Source organism: Cryptotermes secundus, unplaced genomic scaffold, assembly GCF_002891405.2.
Source record: "Cryptotermes secundus unplaced genomic scaffold, Csec_1.0 scaffold568, whole genome shotgun sequence".
Taxonomy (NCBI): Eukaryota; Metazoa; Arthropoda; class Insecta; order Blattodea; family Kalotermitidae; genus Cryptotermes; species Cryptotermes secundus.
In genome coordinates, this window is record NW_019725423.1 from 903,173 (window position 1) to 930,038 (window position 26,866).

General features: G+C 36.4%; 2 protein-coding genes across 4 annotated transcripts in view; one reads left to right on the plus strand and one right to left on the minus strand.

Annotated features, from left to right (window-relative positions):
• Positions 1 to 9,189: 9,189 nt before the first annotated feature.
• LOC111863378 (diphthine methyl ester synthase) lies at positions 9,190 to 14,959 on the minus strand. 2 transcript variants are annotated; one of them, XM_023849645.2, is made up of 5 exons: positions 14,734 to 14,959; positions 13,970 to 14,203; positions 13,706 to 13,826; positions 12,704 to 12,847; positions 9,190 to 9,523 (listed from the first exon to the last, which is right to left on the minus strand). In XM_023849645.2, the coding sequence occupies exons 1-5, from the start codon at positions 14,866 to 14,868 to the stop codon at positions 9,429 to 9,431; spliced, it is 729 nt and encodes a 242-aa protein (XP_023705413.1). In that variant the 5' UTR covers positions 14,869 to 14,959; the 3' UTR covers positions 9,190 to 9,428. The 2 variants fall into 2 exon arrangements, with proteins under 2 accessions (XP_023705413.1, XP_023705412.1); XM_023849644.2 differs by having other exon boundaries at positions 9,190 to 9,579.
• A 166-nt stretch (positions 14,960 to 15,125) lies between these two features.
• The window catches only part of LOC111863376, a 31,960-nt gene continuing 20,219 nt past the window's right edge, over positions 15,126 to 26,866 (plus strand). For both annotated transcript variants that reach the window (XM_023849642.2, XM_023849643.2), the window contains exons 1-6: positions 15,126 to 15,378; positions 15,459 to 15,665; positions 16,847 to 16,977; positions 19,019 to 19,115; positions 22,343 to 22,492; positions 26,329 to 26,491. In XM_023849642.2, the coding sequence (XP_023705410.1) occupies positions 15,259 to 15,378; positions 15,459 to 15,665; positions 16,847 to 16,977; positions 19,019 to 19,115; positions 22,343 to 22,492; positions 26,329 to 26,491 (868 nt within the window). In that variant the 5' untranslated portion in view covers positions 15,126 to 15,258. The remainder of the gene's footprint in view (positions 15,379 to 15,458; positions 15,666 to 16,846; positions 16,978 to 19,018; positions 19,116 to 22,342; positions 22,493 to 26,328; positions 26,492 to 26,866) is intronic.

Sequence of the window (26,866 nt, forward strand, 5' to 3'; positions counted from 1 at the left end):
TTTAAGAATGAAAGGAAAAACTGTTTACAGCTGTTGGCATCGTTAAATGTTCTGAATCTATGGTCACAAATGTTCTAACATTTTTCTTCTCATTTTGCCTTGGCTTCAGGCAACATAAGAGAAGATATTTGAAAAGTATTTGAGATACAGTAATGTATACAGCTGACAAAAGAAGAAAAGTGCCTTGTAAATAATGTACGCCATTTTGTCCCAGAAAAATTGTGGGATATCTAACATAAATATTATTTGTGATTTTATGATACTAAATATAAAGGTGTCACTTTTTTAGTTTTAAACTGTGTTTTATTATGTAAGAGTGTAATATATTATTATAATTATGTATGATATGCAATTGTTGTGATTGTATGAAAAATGAAAGAAAGAAAATAATTTGTTTGGTACTTTTTCTCTGTTTTACAGCTATTGCTGACAGTCTGTTTCTAAGATATGTAACCTATCTTAGCAGTTTTTTATATCAAGTGTAATTTTTTCCAAAATGTTTATAAATGATGTTTTTATATAATATAACTATGTGGAAAATCAAACTCCAGGAATCTGTATTGGTGCATGTGCTATTAGGTGCAGTCCTCAAGTTTTGCCTCTAGTTACACCATAATTGGGCCACACTTAGTAATGTGTTGTAAGTATAGGCATCATACTCCATATTATGTATTGTTTCTGATATTGGATTAGAGATTTATCTTCTTAAATGATACTGTTATATAAAAAGTACAATTTCATGAACTTTCCTATAAACTGTTTGTCACCAGACAGAAGTGACTTTGTCTACATTTCATAAAGCCTTCTGCACAAAATGTAAATCAAGGCAACATCAGTGTGATGCTCAAAACTAAACAACAGTGCCTCAGCCATTCTCTTTACAATTCATACGACAGAAAAACAATCCTTCCATATCATAGACAATCAACATTCTATCAGCATCAGAGGTTGATGATGGTATATAATTTATGAATATTCTTAGAGTCTGGTCATATCAGCTAAAATTCAAATAGATCTTACAGAGCAGTGTCTTTTGTAGATAAGTGTATGATCATGTTACATATGTCTATACTGTGTCTCAGTGCATATATAATTGCCCATTATTGTAGTTTCTGAGATATTGTCAGTTGTGCTGTCCATGTTGAAACATTTCACAAATTTATACTTCTTAAGATTTCAAGTTTCAAGTTTGTAGCCAAGGAGAAATTTTCATATATACTCTTCAATTCTGACCACTTGTTTACAGAGAATACTTAGTTCACTGTAGGAGCTGGATAGTGCAGTTGGTATAGTGACTGGCTATGGACTAGATGGCCGAGGGGTTAGAGTTCAAATTCTGGTAGGAGTGAGATTGTCATCCAGAACAATTCTGGGGCCTAACTGCCTGGCCTTCTGCCCAGTGGTTACTGGGGGCTCGTCCAGCTGTGAAGCTGACCATTCACTTTCAACCAGTGCTGAGGTCGAGAATACATGGCTCTATACATCCATAACCCCATATACCTTCATGGCTTAGTGCTTAATTAGTGAAGCACAGGGACAAATTTACCTTATTGAGTCCACTGTAGAAAATTATGATTCATGTAGTTCCACAAGAAAATTTTAGCACCTTCTAGTTAATTCTAGAGGGGCATGCAGTAGCGTAGTTGGTTGAGGCACAATGCTAGAGGCTGGAAAGTTGCAAGTTCAATTTCCAGTGATGTCATTGGATTTTCTTTTCAATTTGCCTAATTCTTTCAGCCGCACTATGGCCCTGGGGTTGACTTGGCCTCTAACAGAAATGAGTACCAGGAATCTTCCGGGGGGGGGGTAAAGGGCGCTGGTGCATAAGGATGACAACCTTACCGCCATATGTGAGCCAGTTGTCTAGGAAATGTGGGAGCCTCGACATCGCACAACATTATGGACCTTCACTGCATGTTACAGGGATAGCTTTACCTTTATTTTTTATAGTTAATTCTGCTTTCCTATATGTCTCCTTAAAGGCATTGTTTTTCCAGAAAAATGTTACACTAATCAGGTTCTCAGTTTTATGGTTAAGAATACAACATTCAGTCCTTTTCTTTGAAAGAGTTGAAGTTAGTGATTGATGTGGTTTTGAATAAGACAGATATTTCATATGGAATTTTAGGAACAATTTTATGAAAGGTGATTGTTCACTGACAGCACTAACCTTTACATGCTATTCATCTGTAAGAGATGGAGGAATCTGAAACACAGGTCTTTATCCCACTTTGGAAGCAGCAGTACAATCACAAAAATATTTCAGATGGAACTGGGGCCCATTACACTGCTACATGGACATTGTGAATCTTGAATCTCTGATGAAAATACAAACTCATAGGGAATTATTCATGAAATTTTGTGGATGAAGTGTCATGAAAATCTCTCTTTGTTGCATTCTTGAAGAATCCACTGCAGTGCATACATGCAGATCCCCCATTTCTGTCTTACACAATAATTATCATTCAAAACTTTTTATGGTTTATTTATCTGTATGATCTGAAATTTCATTACAATGTTAATACAATAAACGCAAGATCTCAATTTCATGACAGGATGGCTAGTAAATCTGTGTATGTATTCAAAAGTTCTAGCACTTGGGTAAAAGCAAATGAGAAGTTCTGTGTATCCACACATAGTTACAAGAACGTTTATATTTGAAGCCTTGTTAATACATAGTTACAAGAACGTTTATATTTGAAGCCTTGCGAGTAAAGACAAGACAATATGTAAAATGCTGAGAACAGGTAAATTCTTGGCCTGAGTGAATTTATATGTTCTTATTTAGAAACAAATTTTCATAAAAGGCAATTCTTCCAGTTTGGGCTTCTGTATTATGTTTTACGAGTAAAGAAGGCATGGGAAAGTGATGGGGGATTCTTAAGAATCCACTTAGAACTTGATAGTGTATTTTAATATTAACTGTTTTAATTCTCTTACAATTAATATGTTCATAAAACATTGTTACAGTCTAATACATTTTATTTCCTTTACTACTGCATGTTTTGACTAGGTGGTCCACAAGTTATGCTCTAGACTTGTATTCAGGGGGTGCTGGGTTTGAATCTCAGCCTCACCAGCTGTCTTGATAATTTTTTTCATGGTTTTCATTAGTCCCTGCAAGTAAATGCCGGTATATTTCATCGATCAGGTCATGATCCCTCCCTTAAAAATTCTTCCCACTTCAACTTTCATCTGTCATCCCACCATGTGATGGTATAATAGTCTCGATACTGAAAATGTTATGAAATAAATCCATGACATGTGACTGTCATCTTCAGGTAACCCAAGTTGAATGTTGTATGGACAACTGGTTCCCTTTTCAGTCTTTGCCCATTTGTACAGTGGACAGTTAATGTATGATAAGAACCTCAGAACATGTGTATTACTTATAGTTTTGCTTAAATCAAGTTATGGATAAAACATTCAATTAAAAATCACATACACTTAATAAAAATGATGTGATGTCCTTCATCCTCCTATATCATGATATTTACAATAATATTACTATTTTATGCTGGCTGACTGTGTAACTTACTCTGCATATGCTACATGTCTGATTTCAACTGTTTCTGAGTTTGCCTCCCCCCTCCCAGGTGTTAAAGAAGTTCCCTGGTCTGTTTGTTGTTTGTGATGGTTGTTAAGAAGAATATGTGGGAGACTAAAATGTACTATGTTTATTGCGATATCTCTGATCAGTGATACTGACCCTGCTTATGATGTAAATGAGTGCAAGTAGATGTGCTTTCCTGCAGACAGGAATAGAGATATCCTGTTTCTTATGTCTTGGCCTAGGTTTCTTTTAAGGTAGTGTTTTGTCAACATATTGATTTGAATAGAATATTACTGCTACCAGCCTGCTGCCTGTTTCGTATGTGTGTGTTTCCTGTGTTTATAGATATAGAAGCATTCATAACTACCCAGTATTCTTCCTGTGGGAATTACTTCAGCATCTCCTTACAGAGTTCAGTTTTATTGTAGGCATGCTATCATCCATTCAGGGTATGTGTAATGTAATTAAGATGTGTCTTTGTTGCATTTTGTATCCTTTATATCCTGCTGATATCTAATCCTAAATTTTCTTCCCATTTGGGATAAATATAGTTTATTGGAGTCCCAAGGTACTAATTTGTACAGATCAGTTTTGTTGTATTTATCAGTTTCTCTATGTGATCTCTTAAATTTTGTAAATACTTTAAAAACAATATTAGTTTCTAGAAATGTTCATGTTGTTCTTATGAAACTGTAACTAACACACACAATTGAGATTTATACTGTACATTAACTTTCCACCTTCAGAGTCCATAATATGTCAGGAATTTCATGAGCAGCTGGGCAACCGTTAGCTTCTCAAGAACGTAGCTCCATGGAGTTAGTTATTCAATCAGTCATTCATTCAGTTAGTAGTTAGCTGTGAAATTGATTAGTCACTGAATATCAAACCCACAGTCCACAGAAGACGTGTCACATATTAAAACATGTAGTAATACAGGAAATTAAAATTATTCATGTGTTAGACTGGGTATGCCACTGAACCAACCAATGCATTGAAGTACCAAAGGTAAAACTCTTTGTCTGATTACCTGAGCAAAGCAAGAGTATAAGGAATCTGTGGAACATTTATGTACTGTCATTCATTGATATACTGTCACTTGTAACCCCCAGTCTATAATATATGTACATAAAATATACAATATAAAACAGCCTTAACAAATTACATTGCATTATTTCTCTAAGCCAATAAAAATATGTTAGCTGAAATCAGAATTTTTCATACTTTTAATGATGTTATGTATCTTGCATATGATATGGCAATTCGTACTTAATGGCAGGCACCAATGAACAGAAGGCGAGTTTGTTAAAAATTTCATCCATGGCAGTAAGCCAGTCTAGTGAAACAAGTTTTTAATATAAACATACAGACTGATATTGTTGGATATATAATTTCCTTTAATCTTTATTGGCCATGCATTGCACTGTTGTAATGGCACACTGCATGTAGTCCAGTTGACCAAGTGTTGCATTTTTTCAATAATAATATTGTTACTCCTGAATTAAAATCTGTCATTGCCACATTACTGGGAAATTTAAAATCCCTTGTTTACAGATGATAAAAGTTAATGTATTTTGTTTGTGACATTGTATTTTTATTTCTTCAACATTAATGACTGAAGTAAGTTGTTCCATCAGTAAGTGTATAATCACATATATCGCTGTGTGTGTGTGTGGAACAAAAATTTAGAGCAGGTTAACATTTTTAAAATACCAAAAAATCCTGCACTTGACATTTACGTCTATTCCAGTGATGCTGAAGAGTTGAGGTATATTTATACATTCCAAATAATTTTGAGGATGTACTGTAGAAAGAATACAAACTAATGGCATGAAGTAGGCATGATCTTAAACAGAGAGCTGAAATATGAACTGCTTGCAGACATGGCAGTATATCAAGGTTGCACTGTATGTATGTGTTCTGCTGCCACCAGCATCCTGAAGGCAGGGCGATGTAAGTTCTCTGTCTGAATATTAAGTTTACAAAATTATTTGTGTAATATGAAATTATGAATTCATGCCAGGGACAGAAAGTACTGGGCCAGAATTATAATCTTAAAAAATAAAGTGCAGTGTCTCTTTAAATGTCATCTGGTCTTTGTCAAGGAGTTTATATGGTAGCTTCACAATATTAGCGAGTGTTTACATTAAGTACCTGAATAGAAGTACCAGTAGATCTGAATACTCCAGCTTTTTGCATTGGTTGGTTTTCAGGTGTATCTAGTATCTAACTTTGACCTTAGCTCAAACCAGAGATGTGAAATGCTATAACTACTAAACTTAAGAGATACTTTTTCATATGTATCAGGGTGTAAGTTGTTATATTTAAAGTTTATATTGACCCACAAGAGAAAAAAATTACTTATTTTTTGTCTAGCTGGAAAGAAAATAATGTAATTGATGTAGGAGAGTATGACAGTGAAATTACTTTTCCTGGTTGGAAGGAAATAATAATTTCAATGATTTTCTGTTGTATGAACTTATTTATGCCACCATTAATACAATGATGTAACTGAATGTTCTAGGCTTCAAACTTTTATTTTGTTATTGCTGTAAATTCAGGATTATCTGAAATCACAGTACTAGAATGCTGGTTTTATTATTAATCAAGGTATAACATATCTTTTTTGGAGTTTACTTCTTGAGGTATTTATTTGCATGCTTTTATTTGCCAGTATTATATTAAATTTATCAATACTGTAGTTAGAAACATTCATATCAATATCATCCAATGTATATAAATGCTGATAAAACACTGATGCTTGCATTAATGGTAGAGGTAGAAGCAAATCACAAAAATAAAATGAAGACCTCAAACTAAAGCACTCATCCAAAATACATTACCTTGTCTGCTACATATGGCCAGGACTAATTGAAGAGTTCATGGAAGAAAAATCAGTCCCGTTTCGGCAACTGATTAAGTATAGATGTGTTGGACGTTATCACATAACCTTCCAAGGTTAATGCACCCAAATTCATTAGTGAGCGTCATGGCCCCTAAATTTGTTGAAGTTGTGTAAAATACAAATATTTGATAATTTAAACATATGGTAAATAAAACAATGGTAATTAATGAGGTCAGCATTGATATAGCATACATTGGGCACTACCAGGGTCTGTTTGCAAACTTGTCTGAAATTCACTCATTGGTTCACAAACTGAGTAGTTGTACCCCCAACAAACTTTAAGTATAATTTCTTTATTAAAATTGTCACAACACAACAATATTAAGGTCAGTGGCTAGTTTGGCTCTTTAAGTAACTGGAATATTTGTTGGCCCATGTTAATATATAAACAGTACTTCCAGTATCTATATAGTAACTCAGTTGAATTTGAATAGTCTAATGATTGTTACTGTTCTTCAGCTACAAATTTCTTAAATCAACATAATACAGTATTGTTCCCCTAAAGCACATCTCTCCAGTCCCTCTGTATGAATACTGAAGGCAAGATATCAAGTCTGTATAATGTAGGACCATGAAATATTTTAATTACTGATAAATGAATCAAGAACAGTCAGTTTAAAGAAATTACAGTAATATGACTACCACTGCTCAAGTTTATAGAAAGCATCATATTGTGACTTTGTGAACTCCTAAGAGAGACTGTATGCTCTGGTTACGTTTCCTTTCAGAATATGCACATCTTTTACCCATGGGATATATGAAATGTAAAGCTGTTCAGTATATTGAAAATTCCAGTACTGCTTCCAGAGGTCAAACCATCCTGTTTTCAGGAGTGCATAATATTAAAAAAATCTATGTAATAGAAATTCTGTATGTGTGTGAATAGTCATCAGGAGAAAACATGCTCAGGTCATTAAGGGATGCACAAAAAGTTTGGGAACCAATGAAAAATTCTACACCAAACTTCAAAACATAAGTTGTCCACACTTATTTAGGTGATATTCTTGGACATGAGACTTGCATAGAACACAACAGACTGTTATATTTAGAAAGGTACATTAATGAATACCTTTTGTCTACTGTTGCACTTGTGTCACGCTATTTGACCAGGAGGTGGGGACTGGCAAAATGACAGGTACTGTGGCTCTGCCAGGCCGCACAGAGTAGGAAGCTGTATTTTTATAGCTTTCTTGAACTTTTATCAGTTTCTGATACTTGCTAAAGAATTTTTGAGTTACATTATATATATTTTTGTAACAAATTAATGAAAACATGACACAAACTCAAACTGAGGTTTTAAACTAAGTCAGTATTTAAGTAACAAGAGTTTTATTAAACCTTAATGTGATTTTTTTAAAAAATAAATGTTATTTGTATGAATGACAGATTTATGTTAACTGTGTGTGAAATCTACATTTTGACGCCAAAGGAAAGAAAACTGCTAGTAATATTCGAGCATTTGACTATAATGAATATGTAATATTTGAGTGAATGGTTGTTTCCTGTTTGATTGAAAGTTAATTAATTCTAATGGGTCAGCATTGTAAATTGCAATATATTATGGTTAGAAATGGGCACATCATAAATAAAGTTATTACCCATGAGAGAAACATAAGTTCTGTACTTACAGGATAAAGAGCATAAATAAAGTTGAGATCCTACATATGGTCATTTTACTGATATAATAATAGTAACTGCAAGCTTAATACTTGAAAGAAGAGGAAGGAAATCCAGCTCTTCAGTAGAGCAGGTAATAATTCAGACATTCTCTTGGAGACTGTTATCAGTAATAAAATCCTGTGTTTTCAATGTGATCCACAAAATAAACGACACTCCATGCAGAAATCATCATCACTAAGATCATAAAATGGCAATTCAGAGGTATTGGAGTTTTAATGAGTAACGTTTTCTGATTTTAAACAAACATTAGGACTCAACTGTTCCAATATATTTGACAGATGCAGCATGCTTTTCCTATCTGATATCTTCTGAAGTTTTATCATTCATAGTGAGGTAATACCTTCTAAGTCTGTGAATTTTTTTAATTAGCCTGTAAATGAGTTTAATTATTGATTCAAAGACAGATACATTTGGCAGAGTGTTTATAGAGGTGAAACATTCAGTACTTACATATTTTTGCAAGCCCTGAGCTGTAAATACCCCCATTGTACCCAGGAGTTGAATTGAAGATTGGATTTATTGAACATGTCTAACTTGCAATTACAAATAATTATAACAGTCACTAATCTCTATACACTACTACTCACTACTGCAAACATTAAGTCTTATGTCTCTTCACTAGTCATTGCTTGGTAGTGGTATCTAACAGTGCAATACAAGACTCTCATGCTAACCACTAACTCTGTCTACTTCTAACTCATGACTAACTTTTTCTGGTGGTCCTTGCTGTATAGCCTTGGCATGGACCACATAGTGAACACCGTGTCCAATAGTTCTTCCATTGTTGCATGCATATCTGTTGCCTCTGGAACGTATTTACCATGTCATTACCTAGCAGTGGTCACCTCTTCTTGCTCTCAGCCCTCGTGTCACATTATCTTAAAACTTATTCACAATGTGAACAGTATTATAAATTAATTTCCAGTTAATGGAATAATTTTATTTACATTGTAAAGAAAATGGTCCTAATATGGCCTGCTGGAAAACTGAAATGAAGAAAGGAAGGACAGTAGATAACTGTACAAGGACACGACAGTAATTTAAAGGGCAGTATCGGAAAAAACAAAACTTTATTAACTGACTCTTAAGAGAAAGACATATCTCATGATGAAGGAAGATGTATTAGCCTTCATTGTATACAGACTTAATGCAATAATACATGAAAAATTCTCAGTCATTAATGCACAGCAATTACTGTTAATTGCAGTGAAATATTCAAATGTTCATTATGTCTGGGCTACGAGCAGCAGCTTCTCTTTGCTGTCTGAAAACTGTGTCAGGTACTCCACTTCAAGAGGATGCAGGTGTCCTGTTATTACCAGGGAGTGGAGTGGTGGACCCAGATGAATGTCCTTCATTTCTTGCAGTGTGCAGGCCAGTATCTGCTGTGTGTCAGAACCAACACGGGCCAACCCCACACATAGGGTGGAATTTGTGTAAGCTGCACATTATATTATGACATTGTGAGGACAACCAGAAATCCACTGACAAGAATGGAAATATAGATAAATTTGGGCTGAATAGAATATGGACACACAAATAAAACTGTGCTTTTGCCAGATGCATATAAAGATCCTTTCATGAAATTTGTTTCAGATCAGCCATTACATGCAGCTCTCTCTGGTTATTTAAAATTACCTAATTTGAGCTCATACACTCATGAGATTTTTTTTCTTATGGAATGAATAAAATTAGTTCAGTCACTTATACTTCCTGCAACCATGACTGCAGAAAAATAATGTGAGATCATCAAAGAAAATGGTGAAATTATCATAACTGTGTGATGAAGATAGTGGACTGTGCTGAATACAATGACTGATTTTTCATTCTGTTTAGTAAAGGATGTGAATCAAGACTGAAGGGTTGAGGAAAGATTTGGTATGGTGAAAATATGTATTTCATCCATGCAGGAAAGAAAGCTCCATAAAAAAAAACAGACTGGATACACCATTTCCAAATGTTTTTGACATGGTATGCATTAAAAGGCAGAGCATTAGCTGGATGGGAACAGAGTCAGGAAAGCTGTGTTCAATATATATATTAAAAGGAATTTTGGGGAGATTCTGTACCATGACTGCCTGCTCTGTTGTGACAACAGTCATTTTGTGTTCAGCCACTGGCCTGAGCAGATTATTTCAAAACAGTACTGACTGACTGCTGAATTGCTGCTGGCCCTCATGGGCACAGCAATTCTTGGTTCCAAGTCCCATGGAACCAATAACCACACTCACTGTCTGACAGCTCTGGAAGCCTTTGAGCTTCAAAAACAGTACATGCAGTAGTGAAGGTTTTATGCTTCCTTGTTCCACGATGCAACAATACTGTAACCTGCATCTACACCCACTCATAATTTTATGTTGTCATATGGCTACTAGCACAAAGCACAGGATTGTCATTCCTGTGACACTGTAGTTAAGTTACTGGCATCACATCAAAGAGTAGTATGACCAACTGGCAATGTGTGAGTCACTTGAGGGACCTGTACCTAGGTGAGAGGGGCAAAAAACTGTATCATGGCAGAGATTCCTGGAACCTGCTACACTGTACACACCAGCAGTTTTTTCAATGAAGAGTTAGTAATGTTCTAATACCTAACATTTTTTTCAAATCAGTAATGTATTGTGTGTAGACCAGTTGCTAGTCCATTGCTAGGAAGTGACTAGTGAAAGGCTGAGAAGACTTAGCATGGGCTCTAGTGATTTGTAAAGTGTGTAGATCAGTGATAGCATTGTAAATGCTTGTAGTTCAAAGTCGTATGTATAAGTGGTTAATACATCACCAATTCAGACACTGTCATACCCCTACATGTGTCATCTGGTGTCAGAAATGGTTGGATTTGGGCACTGCACTGGACAATGATCATTATATCACCACACTACAAACATGGAGCAAACAATGGAACAGACGATGGAACGACTGCTGGCCGAAATGAAAGCTGTCCATGAAAAAATGATGGCCAAGATAGATGTCCATCATGAATGGATGGGAGCCAGTGTGAATGGCTAGCAGAAAGACGACCTGCCAAGAAGCATAAGAGGCCCACCCAGAAATGGAGGCAGATCCAGAGGAGGTCCCTAAATAAGAGGCCACAGTGAAACCTGTCAAAGCACTGAAGAAGTGGCATGAGGTAAGGGACATGGTCATAAAGGACTGATGGTCAAATAGATAAGACAGCAAAAGTGGACCAGGGACATTATACAAGCAACCTGAAAAGGTCAGATGTTTGGGAAAAGATGGGCAAAACTGGAATGCAAAAACGGCATAAGCAACGACTTAAAGGAGTGGCTACATCTTGGAGCAAGAGGACATCTGGCAGGATCTTCAGGAAAACCATCAGGCTGGAGATCATGAAGCTAACAGCCAGATCTTCTGTCAGGATCTTAAAAATGAGTGACTGGACACTGTGGAGGGGTTGGCCCCCTCCGAAATGAACGAAGAGATGGCACACTGAGTTGGAGCTGGAGATGTAGCAGCACTGACCGTAAAAAGATGATGGTAATAAACATGGACCGACTGGCACCCTATGAGGGAACTGCTTATGATGAGCAGTCTTAAGGAGGGAGCAACAGGAGCAGATGGAGAGAAGTCACCATGAAAACCATGCCACAGGAAGGAAGATGAGACTGGTCATAGATGTCACATGCACAGCTCTCGAGGGAAAAAAGAAATGATGGTAGGACAATAGCCTTAAGGAGGGAACAATGTAGTGTGTAAATACACTGCTGGGTAATGGTCACAAAATGACAGCAGTTGCTAGGGCAGCGGATTCTTGGCAAGCAGGGTAGTAATGCAGCCCATTTCTGGGCAACAGCCCGGTAAACACAATACCGCGCCAATGGACATGAACACAAAAATAGAAGAATGGTATTTTCTATGTGGTCCATGCTGAAAAGTTATAACCAGGCCAGTTGGAGCAATGAGTTCAGTTTAATTCTGCAAGGGAGGCTGAGAAGAGATGGTGCTATAATTAAGTGGACTTACAAGTTGAGTGTTAGCCAGCAGGAAATGGCATGACCACAGAAGGTGATGAATCTCCAGTGTTACGATCCTTTACCAGGAAAAGATGTAGTGAAAGCAAACTGAGAAGACTTAACACGTGCTCTAGTGATTTCTGAAGTGTATAGATCAGTGACAGCATTGTAAGTGCTTGTAGTTCCACGTTGTATGTATAAATGGTCAATAAATCTGTATACCAATCCAAACCCCCGTCTACAATCACCCCTAAACTGTGACAATATTAATCATTTAATGAGGTTACATCATTACACTTTAGTATTTCTTACCTATAAAACAGTGAATTATGAATCAGGTACACACAGCCCACAAACTGTTGGAAAATTGATGTGAAATGCAAACCAAAAAATGAGGTTGCAGCAAAGTGCTGAGTAGGAAGGGAAGCCCAATTAAGGATGAAGGAGCTGCTGATGACTATTGGAGATCGCAGGTGAGGAGACAGCTGTTTATAGGGAATCAGTAGAAATATGTTCAGCTAGGAAAAGCTGAAATAATTAATTGGTTATTAAAAGCGTTCTCTGCGGAGGAAACAAAAGGAGTTTGTAACATACCTAACTCCTTGTACTCTCCATCCTTTCTCCTGATGATTTCTAACAACTGTCCAGCTGCTTCACTGACAGACATGAAATGGGGAGGCTGATATTCCTTTTCCTTTTTTGTTAGACTTTCCAGTGTCGGCTCCTTAACACGGATATCTGTATCAGATTTATGCAACTGTGATTCAGATGATAGCATCCACAAAATGATCCTATTACTATTTCTGACCATATAACCAGCACTTTATTCCCCCTTCTAAAAACACGTTTGCCAATACTCGCACACTTTCAGTTTTAGTCTGAAGGTGAAAGAATACAATGCATCAGAAGATGTGAGATATTTTACAAATCTGTCAATATGTATCAATTGCAAGTATGTATACTAGCTGAAGAAATGTACTGCATATAACCAGTCATCAGAATGAATATTCAGTTTACTTGAATTCTACATAAGACAGAAAACAGACAATAAAAAATGAAAGTATAGCAAGATGTTCATTCTTGTAAAAGGGGTAAAAAACTTATAATATGCAAATATATGGTAACTGATATAGAATATGTATTTCAACAAAGTAACTGAACAGAAAAATGGGACACATTATTGCATGTCAGTAAATAAAATAATTGCATTTATAATTATTATACATAAATACACATATTTTAAAAAATTAATAATTAGGACACAATAATATACCGTATTTACGCACGTATAGGCCGCAGCACAATTTTCAGACAGAAATTATAGAAAAAATAATTTTCTTGGAATATTATTTCAGGAGTATTACACCCTGTATTACTAATTATGAATATAAATTTTTTTTTAATGAAGTGTGATTTCGAATATAAGCCGCACCCCAGTTTTCCTCTTGAATTTTTGGCAAAAAATGTGCGGCCTATACATGCGTAAATATGGTACCTTATAGTGTAGATGAAAATGGAATATGGTTCAAGGTTCAACATTTGAAATACCTCAAACATCATCCTAGTGAAAGTTGGACCACATTACCAATATCTTACCTAGAAGACATAGAGTATGCAAACCACGCCTTCTGTTGCCGAAAATTTTGTCATAGAAACTGTCAGGCTGCCATGACTCGGTCCAGTATGGGATAGAGACTGTCTCCCCAAAATTATAAAGCTGTAAACAATATTAAGAAAAAACACCTGATAAACCCTTGCTGTAACTTGTAATGATCCGGAATTTTAAGAAAGTAATTTTGGCTTTAGACTGTTTGATAGTTACTGTATGAAGATTCTGAGTTATTTGTGATATTAACTAACCTGAAGCCCACAACATCCAACAGCATTCATTATCGATGCATTGTGAATAATCTTGTATGAGACACCTGCTTCTCTAGCACGAAGAACCAGATCTGTATGTGTAGTTGCACCAAATGGATCCCCTACGACCAGAAATGCAATGTCTTTTGAAGTAGCATCTTGAAGAATTTCATCTGCTCCTTGTTCAACAAGATCACGGTCTGCAACGATCAGGCTACGCCCATAGAATTGTTCCTGTGTATTTTAAATGTCAGCATTTTATTGACATTCATATTTGCTTCAGAGAGTTGGAATTGATGTGTTTGTAAATTTATACTATATAAAAACATTTATTTCTCCTGAAAAACCCCATTGATATGGAAGAAGGTTTATTCTCCTCTCCCACATGCCTTTCCTCAATTGTTTTGGAGAAAGGACGCTAGCATTGTGAGCAGATGAGGAACACTTATTCTTAAGCAGGGACACCAAAGGCATCATTAATCCCTCTATAAGTGTTTTCATATTATTTTATTCAAGCAGTGTAGCTAATATGACACATTTCAAAAGGCAGGAGTGAAAAATTTGGTTTGGCAACCATTTACCGAAGGAAACGTTACTTAATCTAACCTAACAAAATCAAACTGAACCTAACCTGACAGCAGCACTATGCAAACAAAATCCGCCCAGTGATAGGTGCTGTAAAAGACCCAAACCTATCTGGTACTTTACAAAGCACTTTAAGATAGTAAATCTTCCCTAACCTAAAATAGTAAACATAACCTTACCAGCTCTTCTTTACCAACTGTTAAAATTGATGTATAAGCCTCCAAGTAAACTCTTTCAGCCTTCTTCACAATTTCAAATCCTCTGACTGTGATATCTTCAGCACCTCCGAGCCCTAACCCAATTACATAAAACATGACAGAAACTTATGCTTATATTTTCCCATACATTATATCCACATTTGCTCTGCTGCCATGTTTCTCTTCGACAGCTCTCTCAACCGTTGACGATTTGGCAATTTTGTATTTGGTGAACCGTGGTTGTTGTATGATATCCTGTGATTGCAAATCTGTTCTGTGCATGTAGCCGTTAAACAATTGACGGTGGCAGTCACCGATTGGACGTGGTGTTTACGTTTGAACCAATAGCGGGAGAAATTTAGGAATCAGTGAGAAGCAGTAACCTCTTTTGAAATCTCAGTTACAGTCTTTGGTTTTAATACGGTTGTGTACGTTTTAGGCGTTGTAGGCGTTGTAAGCTTCATATACTTCCTATGGAGGAATTAGGATTGTATGGGTGAATGAAACATGTTTATCTCGGATGTGGAAGGAAGTCATAAAGAAGAATTATACAATATAATTGTACATGACTTACGACATGTAGGAGTGAAGCATAGAATTAAGAAGTCGACCAACAAGCATTCACAGGTGCGATACCAGCTAGGTTCTGCAGTTGCTTTGAATTTTGATTCTGAAATAAGATTTTACAAATTTTAACCCATTTCCAGTGCTCTAAACACGGCAATGTGGAGAAGGCAGGAATATTTAGAGTGCCACTTCATCATCTTGATCATGAAATTGTATTGCTAAACTGTGGGACAGCCGTTGAAGTCCCGAGTTTTGTTGCAAGGGCTTGCTCATACATAAAACAACATATAGAAACTGAAGGAATTTTTCGCAAAGCTGGCTCAACTTCACGACAGAAAGAACTGAAGGTATGGCATAGAACCGTTTAGTATGGTAATTCGTTTGTTGTATGCATGAAGTATTATATTTAATAAATGTACAACTGTTATTTGGGGCTGCTGATTCAAATCTCAAACTTTTCATTTTTATCTCTACTTAGCCTAATTATTTGACCCATATCACAAATTTCAGAAAAAAACATTCAGGCACTGAAGTCGCTTAGGAAGTTTTACATCTTAATGCAAATTATGGGCCAATTTGCCTTTGAACTGGGATTTGAAATATTTTAAAAGTGATGTACAAAAGAATAATGAATTATTTGAATTTCAAGATGTTCCATTTATGGAGAAAGCTTGGCTCCCAAAAAGAAAGTCTTGCTAAGAAAGCTACATACAAACATACACTTGAAATAAAACATGGACAAATCATGTATCTGGAATTTTCTGTGATCTTTAAATTGTTATAATGCTGCAGGGCGACTATCTGAGAGCTTGTTGTAAGTTGTTTGGCTGATATAGCTTGAGAGACACACACTACTTGCTTCAACTTGCATTGTGCATATTCAAGCCTCAGCATACTTAACAGGCCAATGACCCATACGCATTACAAGTTTCTCCAATATTGCCCAGTAAATGTTTGTGCAGTTACCATGAAATGATCTCATACATTATATGCACATTGATCATAATCACAAGACCCTGCTACTGTATTCTACATTCATTCATTTGCTTCACTTGTGTCAAAGTGGCCTGTGTGAGTTACACATTGACACAACTAGTTCATATATGATATTCATCTAAAATGTTTAAGATTTTGTGTTACGTTTCAAGTTATTACAGTTCCAAGTAGTAAACTATTCACAAAATCATAAATTCATTTAGACGTGAGCAGTACTATACAAAAAATGAATAAAAAAACTGGATGAAATCTTGGTAGATAGGTTTCACCATTGCAGAGGAAACTTAGCCTTCATATTCAAGGTAGAAGAGGCCAGAAGCAAAGGGAGTTGTATTGAATTAAAGTACCATAAATCTTCTTCTCTACTAGTTATGGATCTTCTGAAACTCTTCCTAATTTATAAACATTAATTTTTTTATATCCATGAGCAGAATTTCAAGTTTGCAGTAACATAAATAATGGTTATGACAGTATGGTCAAATGAATGTCTTTTTTGCACATTACATTTGTTCATTCATTTGATGTTATGCAGGCATTCCTGGATAGTAATAAGAAGTTTGGGCCTGAACATCATGTAATTGATGTGGCAAATGTTTTGAAAATGTTCTTCAGGGAGCTGCCTGAGCCACTTATACCGCATGCTTACCATGAAGTGCTGCTTAGGTAAGTGCTCTCTGAGATCAAGTTATTTAAGTGGTTATCTGGTTAAAGATATCTCAGATGGTATGGATTCATAAAACTGATCAGTGTTTGACATGTTTGTGTCCAGTGTACAATTCTGAAGTAATGCTCTATGCTAAGGGCAGAGAAAAGGTGCTCGAAAATAAAAACACTGATAATCGAAGATATTTTATAATACATCTGAGAATGTATACACACTATCCTGTTTTTTAATTATCCTAAAAATGTTAAGATTTATAGAAAATTCCTGTTGAACATAAATTATATTTTACTTTTCTATACAACTTATGCTTGAAACATTTTCTTCAACAAATATTTACTGAGTTGCACTAGAGATACAGAGAGAAAAGGATGTAGGCCTACATGTAAAGTGGTTGTTAAATTTTCCAGTCTAAATGAAAATTTGAACTGCTCAACAATATTCCCATAGAATTTTGAAATGTCAATTTACTTGAAATTAGTCCAGCATTGCTAAGTTTTTTCTATGCAGAGAAATGAACAGATGGATGGAGTGAACTTAAAGGGCTCTTGTAATGATTGCAAATGCACCTGCAAAAGGTGCATGGATAAGCCAAAAACTGGATAGTCAAGAATATATTGTAATACCAAATACACTAGTCATTTTGCACTGCAGTGTTTCATTGATACTGGAAAAAGAATTTTGCACTCAGGAAATAAATCTTATGAAGGGAGAACAAAATCCAGAACTTCTGAACAAAAGTCACTTTAATGCTACATAACACAAATGCTAATCCTTTATTGAAACTACTCTAGCCAGGAAGGATATAATTATAAATATTCTTGCTTTGCATGTGCTTGACCTGGAATGATTTGTTTGGGACCAAATCTGAATAAAAAGTTACAGGTGCAGAAATTTATCTGTAGAACTGGGGTGGTGTGTTCATTGTTAACTATGGGGATGTCATGTCCTATCATTTTTTATTGGTAAGATTGTGAATATATGAGTAAGTTAAGTTTTCTTTGCTTGTGAAGGGGTTGGAGAATAGGTGCATCTTTGACCTGTCCCATTGGCTCCAAAGCCTTATCCCTATGCATTCCTTTGCTTGAATAGTCAGAATGTTCAAACTTGTATCTAAAATTTATACTTTCTAAGAAATAATTCCTTAGTTGTATCTTTCCCCTCAAAATGCCCACTTGATTTGGCCCATCCTGTGCAGATAAGTTTTTGTATTTTTGGAAATAAAGGAAAGTAGTATGATGTACACGTATCTCAGTTGTCCAAATGGAACAGACTACGAGAGGTTACGATTATTCTAAAACAAATACAGTAATATTACCCATATTCTTGTTGTTGTTTTTTCCTTGTGAATTTGTTTCAGATATTGATAATTTAATACATCATTAGCCTTCAGTAGGCACTGGTATTTATTTAAACCTTATTATCTACTACATGCGTTACGTTAAATAATACCTGTCCTCAGGTTAATCATTAACAGAATGTATATGATCCACCTCGGGTTACTATGATGTTGTCTTCTGGGATGTGATGCATGTCAATCAGTAGGTATCTATGTATCTAACAAATGACATCACATCCCATGGGATCATAATCTTAATACTCACTGCTATGAGAACGTCAGATTTCGTATACCTAGCTGAAGCACGTAGTAGTTATTCATAAGTAATAGTGGCTGTTGAGTGCTAGTTATGTATTTAAATACAAATACTAGAAACATGACATGGAAATGTATGAAATTACATTTGTCTTCATGTATTTTCACATATGAAGAACTGCTGCTTTTTGTGAGCCCTCTGGAACACTTTCTTAAATGGATTGGTGTATCACAAGCCTATTGTTAACACTTTATACAGTGAAACCCTCACGTAATATTTCTTGATTTAAGGTTGTCCATTATTTAATGTCCAATTTCAATGATCCCAATTCAATAATCTTTCGTTAAATTGCTTACATTTAGATATTTCTTTTTTTTTTGTTAAAATTTACTGCTCCTCAAACAAACATTAAATGGGGGTTTCACTGTATTGTATATTTCTTTTGTAGATGTTTGCTGTTACGAGATAAGAAAACAGAAGGAATACTTTTAACGTGTCTGCTGATGCCAACTGCACACATAAATACATTGGCATATTTGATGCAGGTTAGAGTGTAAAATAGATTTTCAGATTTGTAGGATTTTCGTTTGATTGATCTTGCTAATTCTAATCTTTCCATTATCTGTTCTGTCTTCATAATGTGATATGGCTGTATCAATTTGCATCTTAATTTGTTTTATTAACAATCATGCGTCTATGTGACAGTGATACAGTACTCCAGCTCTCAAAGTTGCAGGTTGAAGATGTTATATTTCGGAGTGACGATATGTGTGGAGTGTGGTTTTAGGAATCTTATGTATATCATTATATTAATTTATGTACCTTTCATTTTCTTGTAGTTCTGGTAATTTCCGTGAACAATGAAGCATTAGCATTGATTCTTTGTTTATTCTTTATATAGTTTTGACTTCTTGCCAATTTGAAAATGCATCAGCTAACAGTTTATGTGGTAATTTAATGTTTGTTATAAGGAAAGAGATTATCATGATTGTATGACCTCAATGTTTGGTTTATATAAAATGGAGCATGTCTGGAATTACAGAATATATTTCCTTTTCTCACATTAGCTAAATTTTCTTGTGTTATAAGTAATGTGAAGAATGTGGATGTTAGCTTGTCATCTATAATTTCTTCTGTGAATATGCTTATTATGTGTGCACTCTACTAGCCTTATGTTTGTGAAGATGGCTTCTGCAGCTCCTAAGCACAAAATATCATCAGTTTTACCTGACTTTGCTATTATCCCCACTCTTTAGGGTAAGAAGATATTTGTGTCTGTCTTCATAAATCTGTTGATAAACTGATAAATTTAATGTTTATCATGTGCATGTAGGGGTTTGAATATTCCACTGATATCATTCTGGTGGCCATGGTATTTAAATTGTAAACTTTAAAGTTAAGATGGAGTCTACTAGGTCTGTGCATGTGCCATCACAGTAGTGTGATGCAGGGATGGTAAAGTTTAATGAAACTGAAGAAAGCAGTCTTCTGGGATTTGGCACCGTGTATATGTGGTGTTAACTGACGTTCCTCCGAAGCGTCGGTTAACACCACATATACATGGTGCCAAATCCCAAAAGACTGCTTTCTTCATAGTCACCGCCGTGAAAGCCTCAAATCTTTAATGAAACCGTCTGAATGTCGTGCCACTGGAGGACACCCCACTTTGTCCTTCTTACTTGTTGTCAACAGCACTACCATAATGGTGATGAAAACAATATTAGCACCATTTAGTGTAGAGTTCTGAATTTTTCTATGATGGAAGAGTTTTGGAAAGTATGAAACTAATTCCACTGATAAGAAATTAACAGATGTTGAAGTTGGTTGTTTATTCACTGCACTTTTTGTCTCCTGAATGGTTTGTTGTTAGAAGAATTTTTTTGTATAAAAATGTTACTCTTTTTTAATAAATTACTGAGACATTATTAGGAAACATCTGTTTCTTACACACTAATGGTGACAGAATATAAAGGATGTCCGGATGAGAGGTATCCAAAATAAAAAACGTATATTTCAGAAACTAATTGTCATATGTGTATCTGGTTTATGTAATCAGAAAAGAAAACTATGAATTTTTTTTCTGTGCCTGGCTTACATGCCTGCACCAGCTGATGACCTTCGGTGAGCTCAGTAAAGATGTCACCACAGGAAGTGGTTCAATGCGTATTGTGGCTAGCATAGTTGCGATCTCTTACAGCATTGTTTTAGAAGGCAATATGGACTTCAACCCCCTGCACGGAAAAGTATTAGGTTCTGGGACAAGAAACTGAGGACTACAGGTAGTCTGTTGCATGCAAAACCTCCTGGAAAGACATTGACCTCTGAAGAAAATGTAAATTGCATTAGAGATGCATTCCAGTGAAGTCTGCGCAAAGCAATTTATGCTGCTGGCTTGCAGTTATGTATAAATTCCATGTTCAGTAGTGCACAATATGCTACATAAAAGGCTCTGCCTATGAACATACAAGATTCAAATGATTCATGCACCAAAACCGAGTGACCAAGTAGCATGCACAAACTTCTTTAGTAAGGCAGAGCCAAAACCAGGCACTGACCTTTATATACCGTATTTACGCATGTATAGGCCGCACATTTTTTGCCAAAAATTGAAGAGGAAATCTTGGGTGCGGCTTATATTCGAAATCACACTTCATTTAAAAAAAATTATATTCATAATTAGTAATACAGAGTGTAATACTCCTGAAATAATGTTCCAAGAAAATTATTTTTTGTATAATTTCTGTCTGAAAATTGTGCTGCGGCCTATACATGCGTAAATACGGTAGTTGTGTTGTGGTGGTCTTAATAAAGAAGTTATATATTATAACACAACAGGATGCATGAAATGAAAATTATGCACAAACTTGCTGTGGACATGCTAGAAAGAATTAACACATCACTCAGTTTCCTCCATCAAGTGTGCTTCTCAGACAAGGCGACTCTTTCCAGGTCATTGGAGTTGTAAACAGGTAGCACTGCAGGATTTGTGGCAGTCAAAATCCACGTTATGTTTGAGTTGGAGAGAGGCAGCCCCAAAGTGAACACATGGGCTGGCTAAATGCATGACAGATTGATCAGACCACTTTTTCTTTTCGGAAAAGTCTGTGACCAGATGTTCATAGTACTTGGACATGCTGGAGCTGTATGCCCTGCCCCTATTACCACCTCAAACTATCCTCAAACAAGATGGGGCACTGTCACATTTCTGCCACCATGTTAGGAATCACCTGGATAGAGAGATGGCTGGGAGATAGTTCGGCAGAGGTGGACCAATTGCTTGGCCCCCTAGGTCGCCAGATTTGATCCAATTCATTTATTTCTTGTGGGGTTATGTGAAGAACATTGTCTACCAGGTTAAGATCAATGACCTTCAACACCTGAAAGCCCGCATAAGGGACGCTATGGCTACAGTAACACCAACATGCTTCATGCAACGTGGAATAAGATTGAATATCGCCTGATGTATGTCATGCCACCAAGGGTGTTCACATTGAAATTTACTGAGAGAGTTATGTACTCAGAAAAAAGAAAAAAACTTTGATAGTTACCCTTTGTCATGGTGTAACCCATAATTGTGTATGATAAATGCTTTTTCTGATGTAATTATTTTATTCTGGATACCTCTCATCTGGTCTCACTGAACAGTTTCTGTCTTTGTGTAACAAACTTTTTCTGAGATTGAAACTATGCAATAAAAATAACCCCAGTAGTTTATTGTGGCATGTCATATTTATCACAAATGTGCTTATATTTTCTGTTGCATTCTTTACAGTTCCTCCAAGAAGTAGCATCCCATTCTGAAACAAACAAGATGAATGTAAAAAATTTAGCAATCATAGTTGCTCCTTCGGTTATGCCTGTAGAAGAGAAGATAGTTGTTTATGGCACATCAAGGCTCACTCATCATGTAGAAGTGGTTGAAGTATGTACCTGGATGTATTACTGAAAGGAAATTGCTTAGCTTTTTAAGCATGAAATTGGGTAGTAAAACCAATTGCTTAGAATGTTACTGGGACACAAAAGATGAAAGCTTTTGTGAAGTTTATCATAATTAATTCTTAATGCTTCTCCATTTCTCTTGCAGCTTGCTGGTCACTGTGCTAAAGGAATTATTTTGTTATAATACTCATTTAAAACAAGTATCACTGATGTCACCTTGGTGGGGTACAATTCTAGCTCAGCATGCATGTGCATGCATACATCTTTTCTACTCACTTCAGTGCTTCTGTCATATCCTGACTACCAGCCACTGAGAGCATAACTTCAGCATAGCATTCCCAGTTACTCCTTATTCTTGATATAACATGAAATGTCTTTGCTGATCACTTTGATAAGATGCCAGGTAGCTGAGATAGCTTGAGCGGTATAGCAACAGGCTATGAGCTGGGTGGCCAGAAATTTGAGTTGGTAAAACAGCTAGGTCATGAAACTGACCACTCATCTTGGATCTAGTGCCATGGTTGAGAATGTGTGGAGCTACACCTCCCCCCCCCCCAACATCTTTATCATGTGGTGCCTAATTATGCACAAGGACAGTTTGATGTTTTACATTTTATGTTAATATAAAAGATTATTAATGCTGTCCAATGTGATTGACAAATGTTGCGTTTTTTTTTTAATCTTTCATCCTTTACCTGTTTTGGTTGTAGCGACCATCTTCAGAAGGACATTGTCAATACATATGGAAACTACAAGGAAATTGAGAAGTCGTGCACATCACACTAAGCAGTTATATTTTTTCTGGTTTAATGCACAAACTACAAGACATACAGCACTTACTATTAATGTTTATAACCTTACATCTTAAAAATGCAAAATCAAATCATGTCTTTACAACATATGCTCAAACTGGCTTCCCTGTTCAACAATGCATGAGCGAGCTCTTTTTACCATGTTTGAGGCCACTTTGTGGAGCACCTGTAAACTGATGCTGTTAATCGCCATCATAGTGTTCCTCTTGAGGTCATCTGGTGTATGCGGATTGTTTTTATAGACAATTCCTTTGTGCTACCCCCAAAGAAAAAGATCTGCTGGTGACAAATCGGGCAAACGTGGGGGCCACAATCCTTTCGAAATGAGATGGTCACTGAAAAACTTGCGCAAGAACTGCATGGCTTCATTAGACATGTGACATGTGACACCGTCTTGCTGCAACCAACACTCACGTTCATCAACTTCAAGAAGTGCAATAAACTGTGTAATGATGTCTTGGTACACTGGAGTGTTCACTGTTGTTTCAGAGAAAATTGGGCCCATTATTCAACGACATGATACAGCACACCACACTCCAATTTTCTGACAGTGCAAGGGCTTTTCATGTAACATGTGGATTTTCAGATCTCTTCGTATCTGAAACTGATCCACATTCCCGAAATTGGTTGATTATTCTCGTTATTGTTGAATTGTTAGGCACTGCAGAATCTGGATATTCCTGATGAAACTTATCTGTGACACATGCATAAGAACGACTGGCAAAATAATGTTCCATGATGAAAACGCGTTGTTCTTGGGAAAACGACATGTCTGTCACGCAATAAACAAAGCTGTACTTCAGACGTTGTATGACCAATACATGACAGATGGCGTTCCTACTCGTTGTTAGTACTCCTACAGTTCCATCTAGTGGTAGGAGATATAATTATATTAACTGCAATACTATTTATAACAACTTTTATTTTGATGTGCGCAACTTTTCGATCTCCCTGTACTGTAACAATGTCATTGGTCATTATCAGTACCTACAGAAATTACTATTACAATGTCATAGACATAAAATATTCTTCTGTAACAATTACTATGATGTGCATGAGTTTGTTAAAACATTCATAAATTGTTATAATTAGTCTATTTACAAAGTATTGTTTAAAACTTTTTGTTAAGATCTAGAACCAATATAAATGGAATGCCTGCTGGCAAAAATGGATGCCAACCAAGCAGAAATGAAAGACATTGAAGAAAAAGGGATGCAAAATTAAAGGAGATCATGAAAGATATGAGGGCCCGGTGAAAAGAGATGGAAGCCTATCCAGAAAAGATAGAGGCAAATCCAGAATTATTGAAGTCTGTATCGGAGCATGGAAAGGTCCCTAGGAAGAGGCTGCAGTGACATGGGACACCTGAGGATGGCCATTTTGGGCCGAAACATGTTATGTTAATTACGAAAACAAATGTGAATGAAGAAATAAATAGTTGCATTGTTGACGGAAACTTGTATGTAAATAAGGTTGAATATAGAATGCAACAGGATGATTAAATACAAGACTGGCTCATATGAGTTTTAAAAACCTACAAGAACAAACTGCATGCTGGATTCAATGCCTATAAGAGTACACCTTTACTTCTGAGCATTGCCAAGGCTGAAAACACAACAATGTCAATGCCAATGCCCTTTTGTGACGACCATGCCTAGAGCAGTGTATCCATTTCCACAAAGTTGAGGTACACACTATTGCAGATGTAGCCGCAGCTGGCTGGGATCCAGTGGCTTTGAGAACTGAACAACTGAATAATGAGGACATAGGGCCCATTCTGGAGGAAGTAGAGACTGGACAGCACCCAGAATGGAAAGACATTGCTGAATACAGACGTACATATAAAAGCTGCTGGGCTCAATGAAAATCCCTTGCTGTGAGGAACGGCATACAAAAGCACCACTGGGAATCTGCAGCCTTGGGGAAGGACCAGCAGGAGCAGTTGGAGAGTAAACTCCATGAAAACTGAGTCGCAGGGAAGGAAAAGTGAGACCGATCACAGATGTCACAAGCACAGCCCTCAGAAGAGAAGAAATAATGGTATGCCTGGAGGCTATTCAGGACAGATAGCCTTAAGGAGGAAGAAATGTGGCATATAGACCTGCTGCTGAGTGGTGACACTGATCAATGACCGCATCTTGGCAGTGGCCCAGTAAACATGTTCCCGTGGCAACAATAGAGTTACTTTTGGAAATAGGGCGTTCCTACATGATCTGTGCTGAGATGTTATAAGCAAGGGACAAAGTCAGTTGTTAGGCAGTTCTCTACAGGAGTGCTCAGTTGAAAGTCCAGCTGTGAAGAGCAGAATTTCTGTGTGATATTTGGAGTGTGTAATTCAGTGAGACTGTTGTAGTTCCCGCATTGAAATCTGTTGTTAGGAAGCAGCTAGTGTAGGTTGTAATAGACTGAAGACACTAGTCTGTGTGTCAAAAACAAACTCCATAGTTTTAGTCTACAAGTGAACTATACCGACTGAGTGACCACTGCTTGTCGGCAAAGTTAGTGCCAACTATAGCGGATAGAGGGTGTTGAATGGTCAGCACAATGAATACCCACGGCTTTTAATTTAGGTTTTCTAGACCGGAGCCGCAATTTCCTTATAATAGCTCCTCGCTTATCCTCATGAGACTGAGTGGATCCTGCTCCAGTGTCAGTGATCTGTAAATTGTAGTCGTGGGTGTATAAGTGGTCAGTAAGTTGGGGTCACCAATCTGAACCCTGTGTATAGTCACGTACTACGTGACAATAGATTCCCAGATAGTTTGTTGTTGACTTAAACTTCTAACTTATTACATGTGATAATGTTATTAAATTTGGTCAGGACAGAAGTTTTTCAGATCCTCCTAGATATTATTTAAGGGCTATAAAATAATTCCTAATGTATTTTTACTGGAAAAGTTTGCATAATGCACACGTGGTACTGGACATGTTTATTAGTTCTCATTATTTGTAGTAACGTGAATATTACATTAGACTGTATTAAAACTTGTAATCTGTTTTTATATAGTTACTGATAAGAAATGCCGGTAAAATTGGAACTTTGCTGGAAAATATGTTTGAGAAACTGGCGGTGAATAGCTCTGCTCCCTCTTTGTCAAATGAAGAGCAAGATGGCGATTTGTCAAGGCAGAACAAGAAAAGGAAGAAAAGGAGAAGTGGATCAATAACACGTAAGTTTGTTGCATGTTACTTTCATATATATAGATATTGATTTGCTTACAGTAGTAGCTGTGTTAACAGAAACTTAAAAACATAACAAGAAGCATTATAAAATATTGTCGCGTATCGGGCGTATATCGCGACAAATAACTTCACGCCGTATTTTATATAGCGAATTTTATTTCACATCCACTCTCACAATCACCCAAATTACAGATTTACGATTACTGCTATTTGCAGTATCACAATTAGTACACTCCAAATGCCGCAATACAACTGACTGGTTGCTGGCTAACTAACTCGGAGGTAGCTCGAGGACTCACTCGGCGGTAGCTCCAGGACTAACTGACTGACTCAGTACAACTAACTGTGAATAGCCTTCGCTG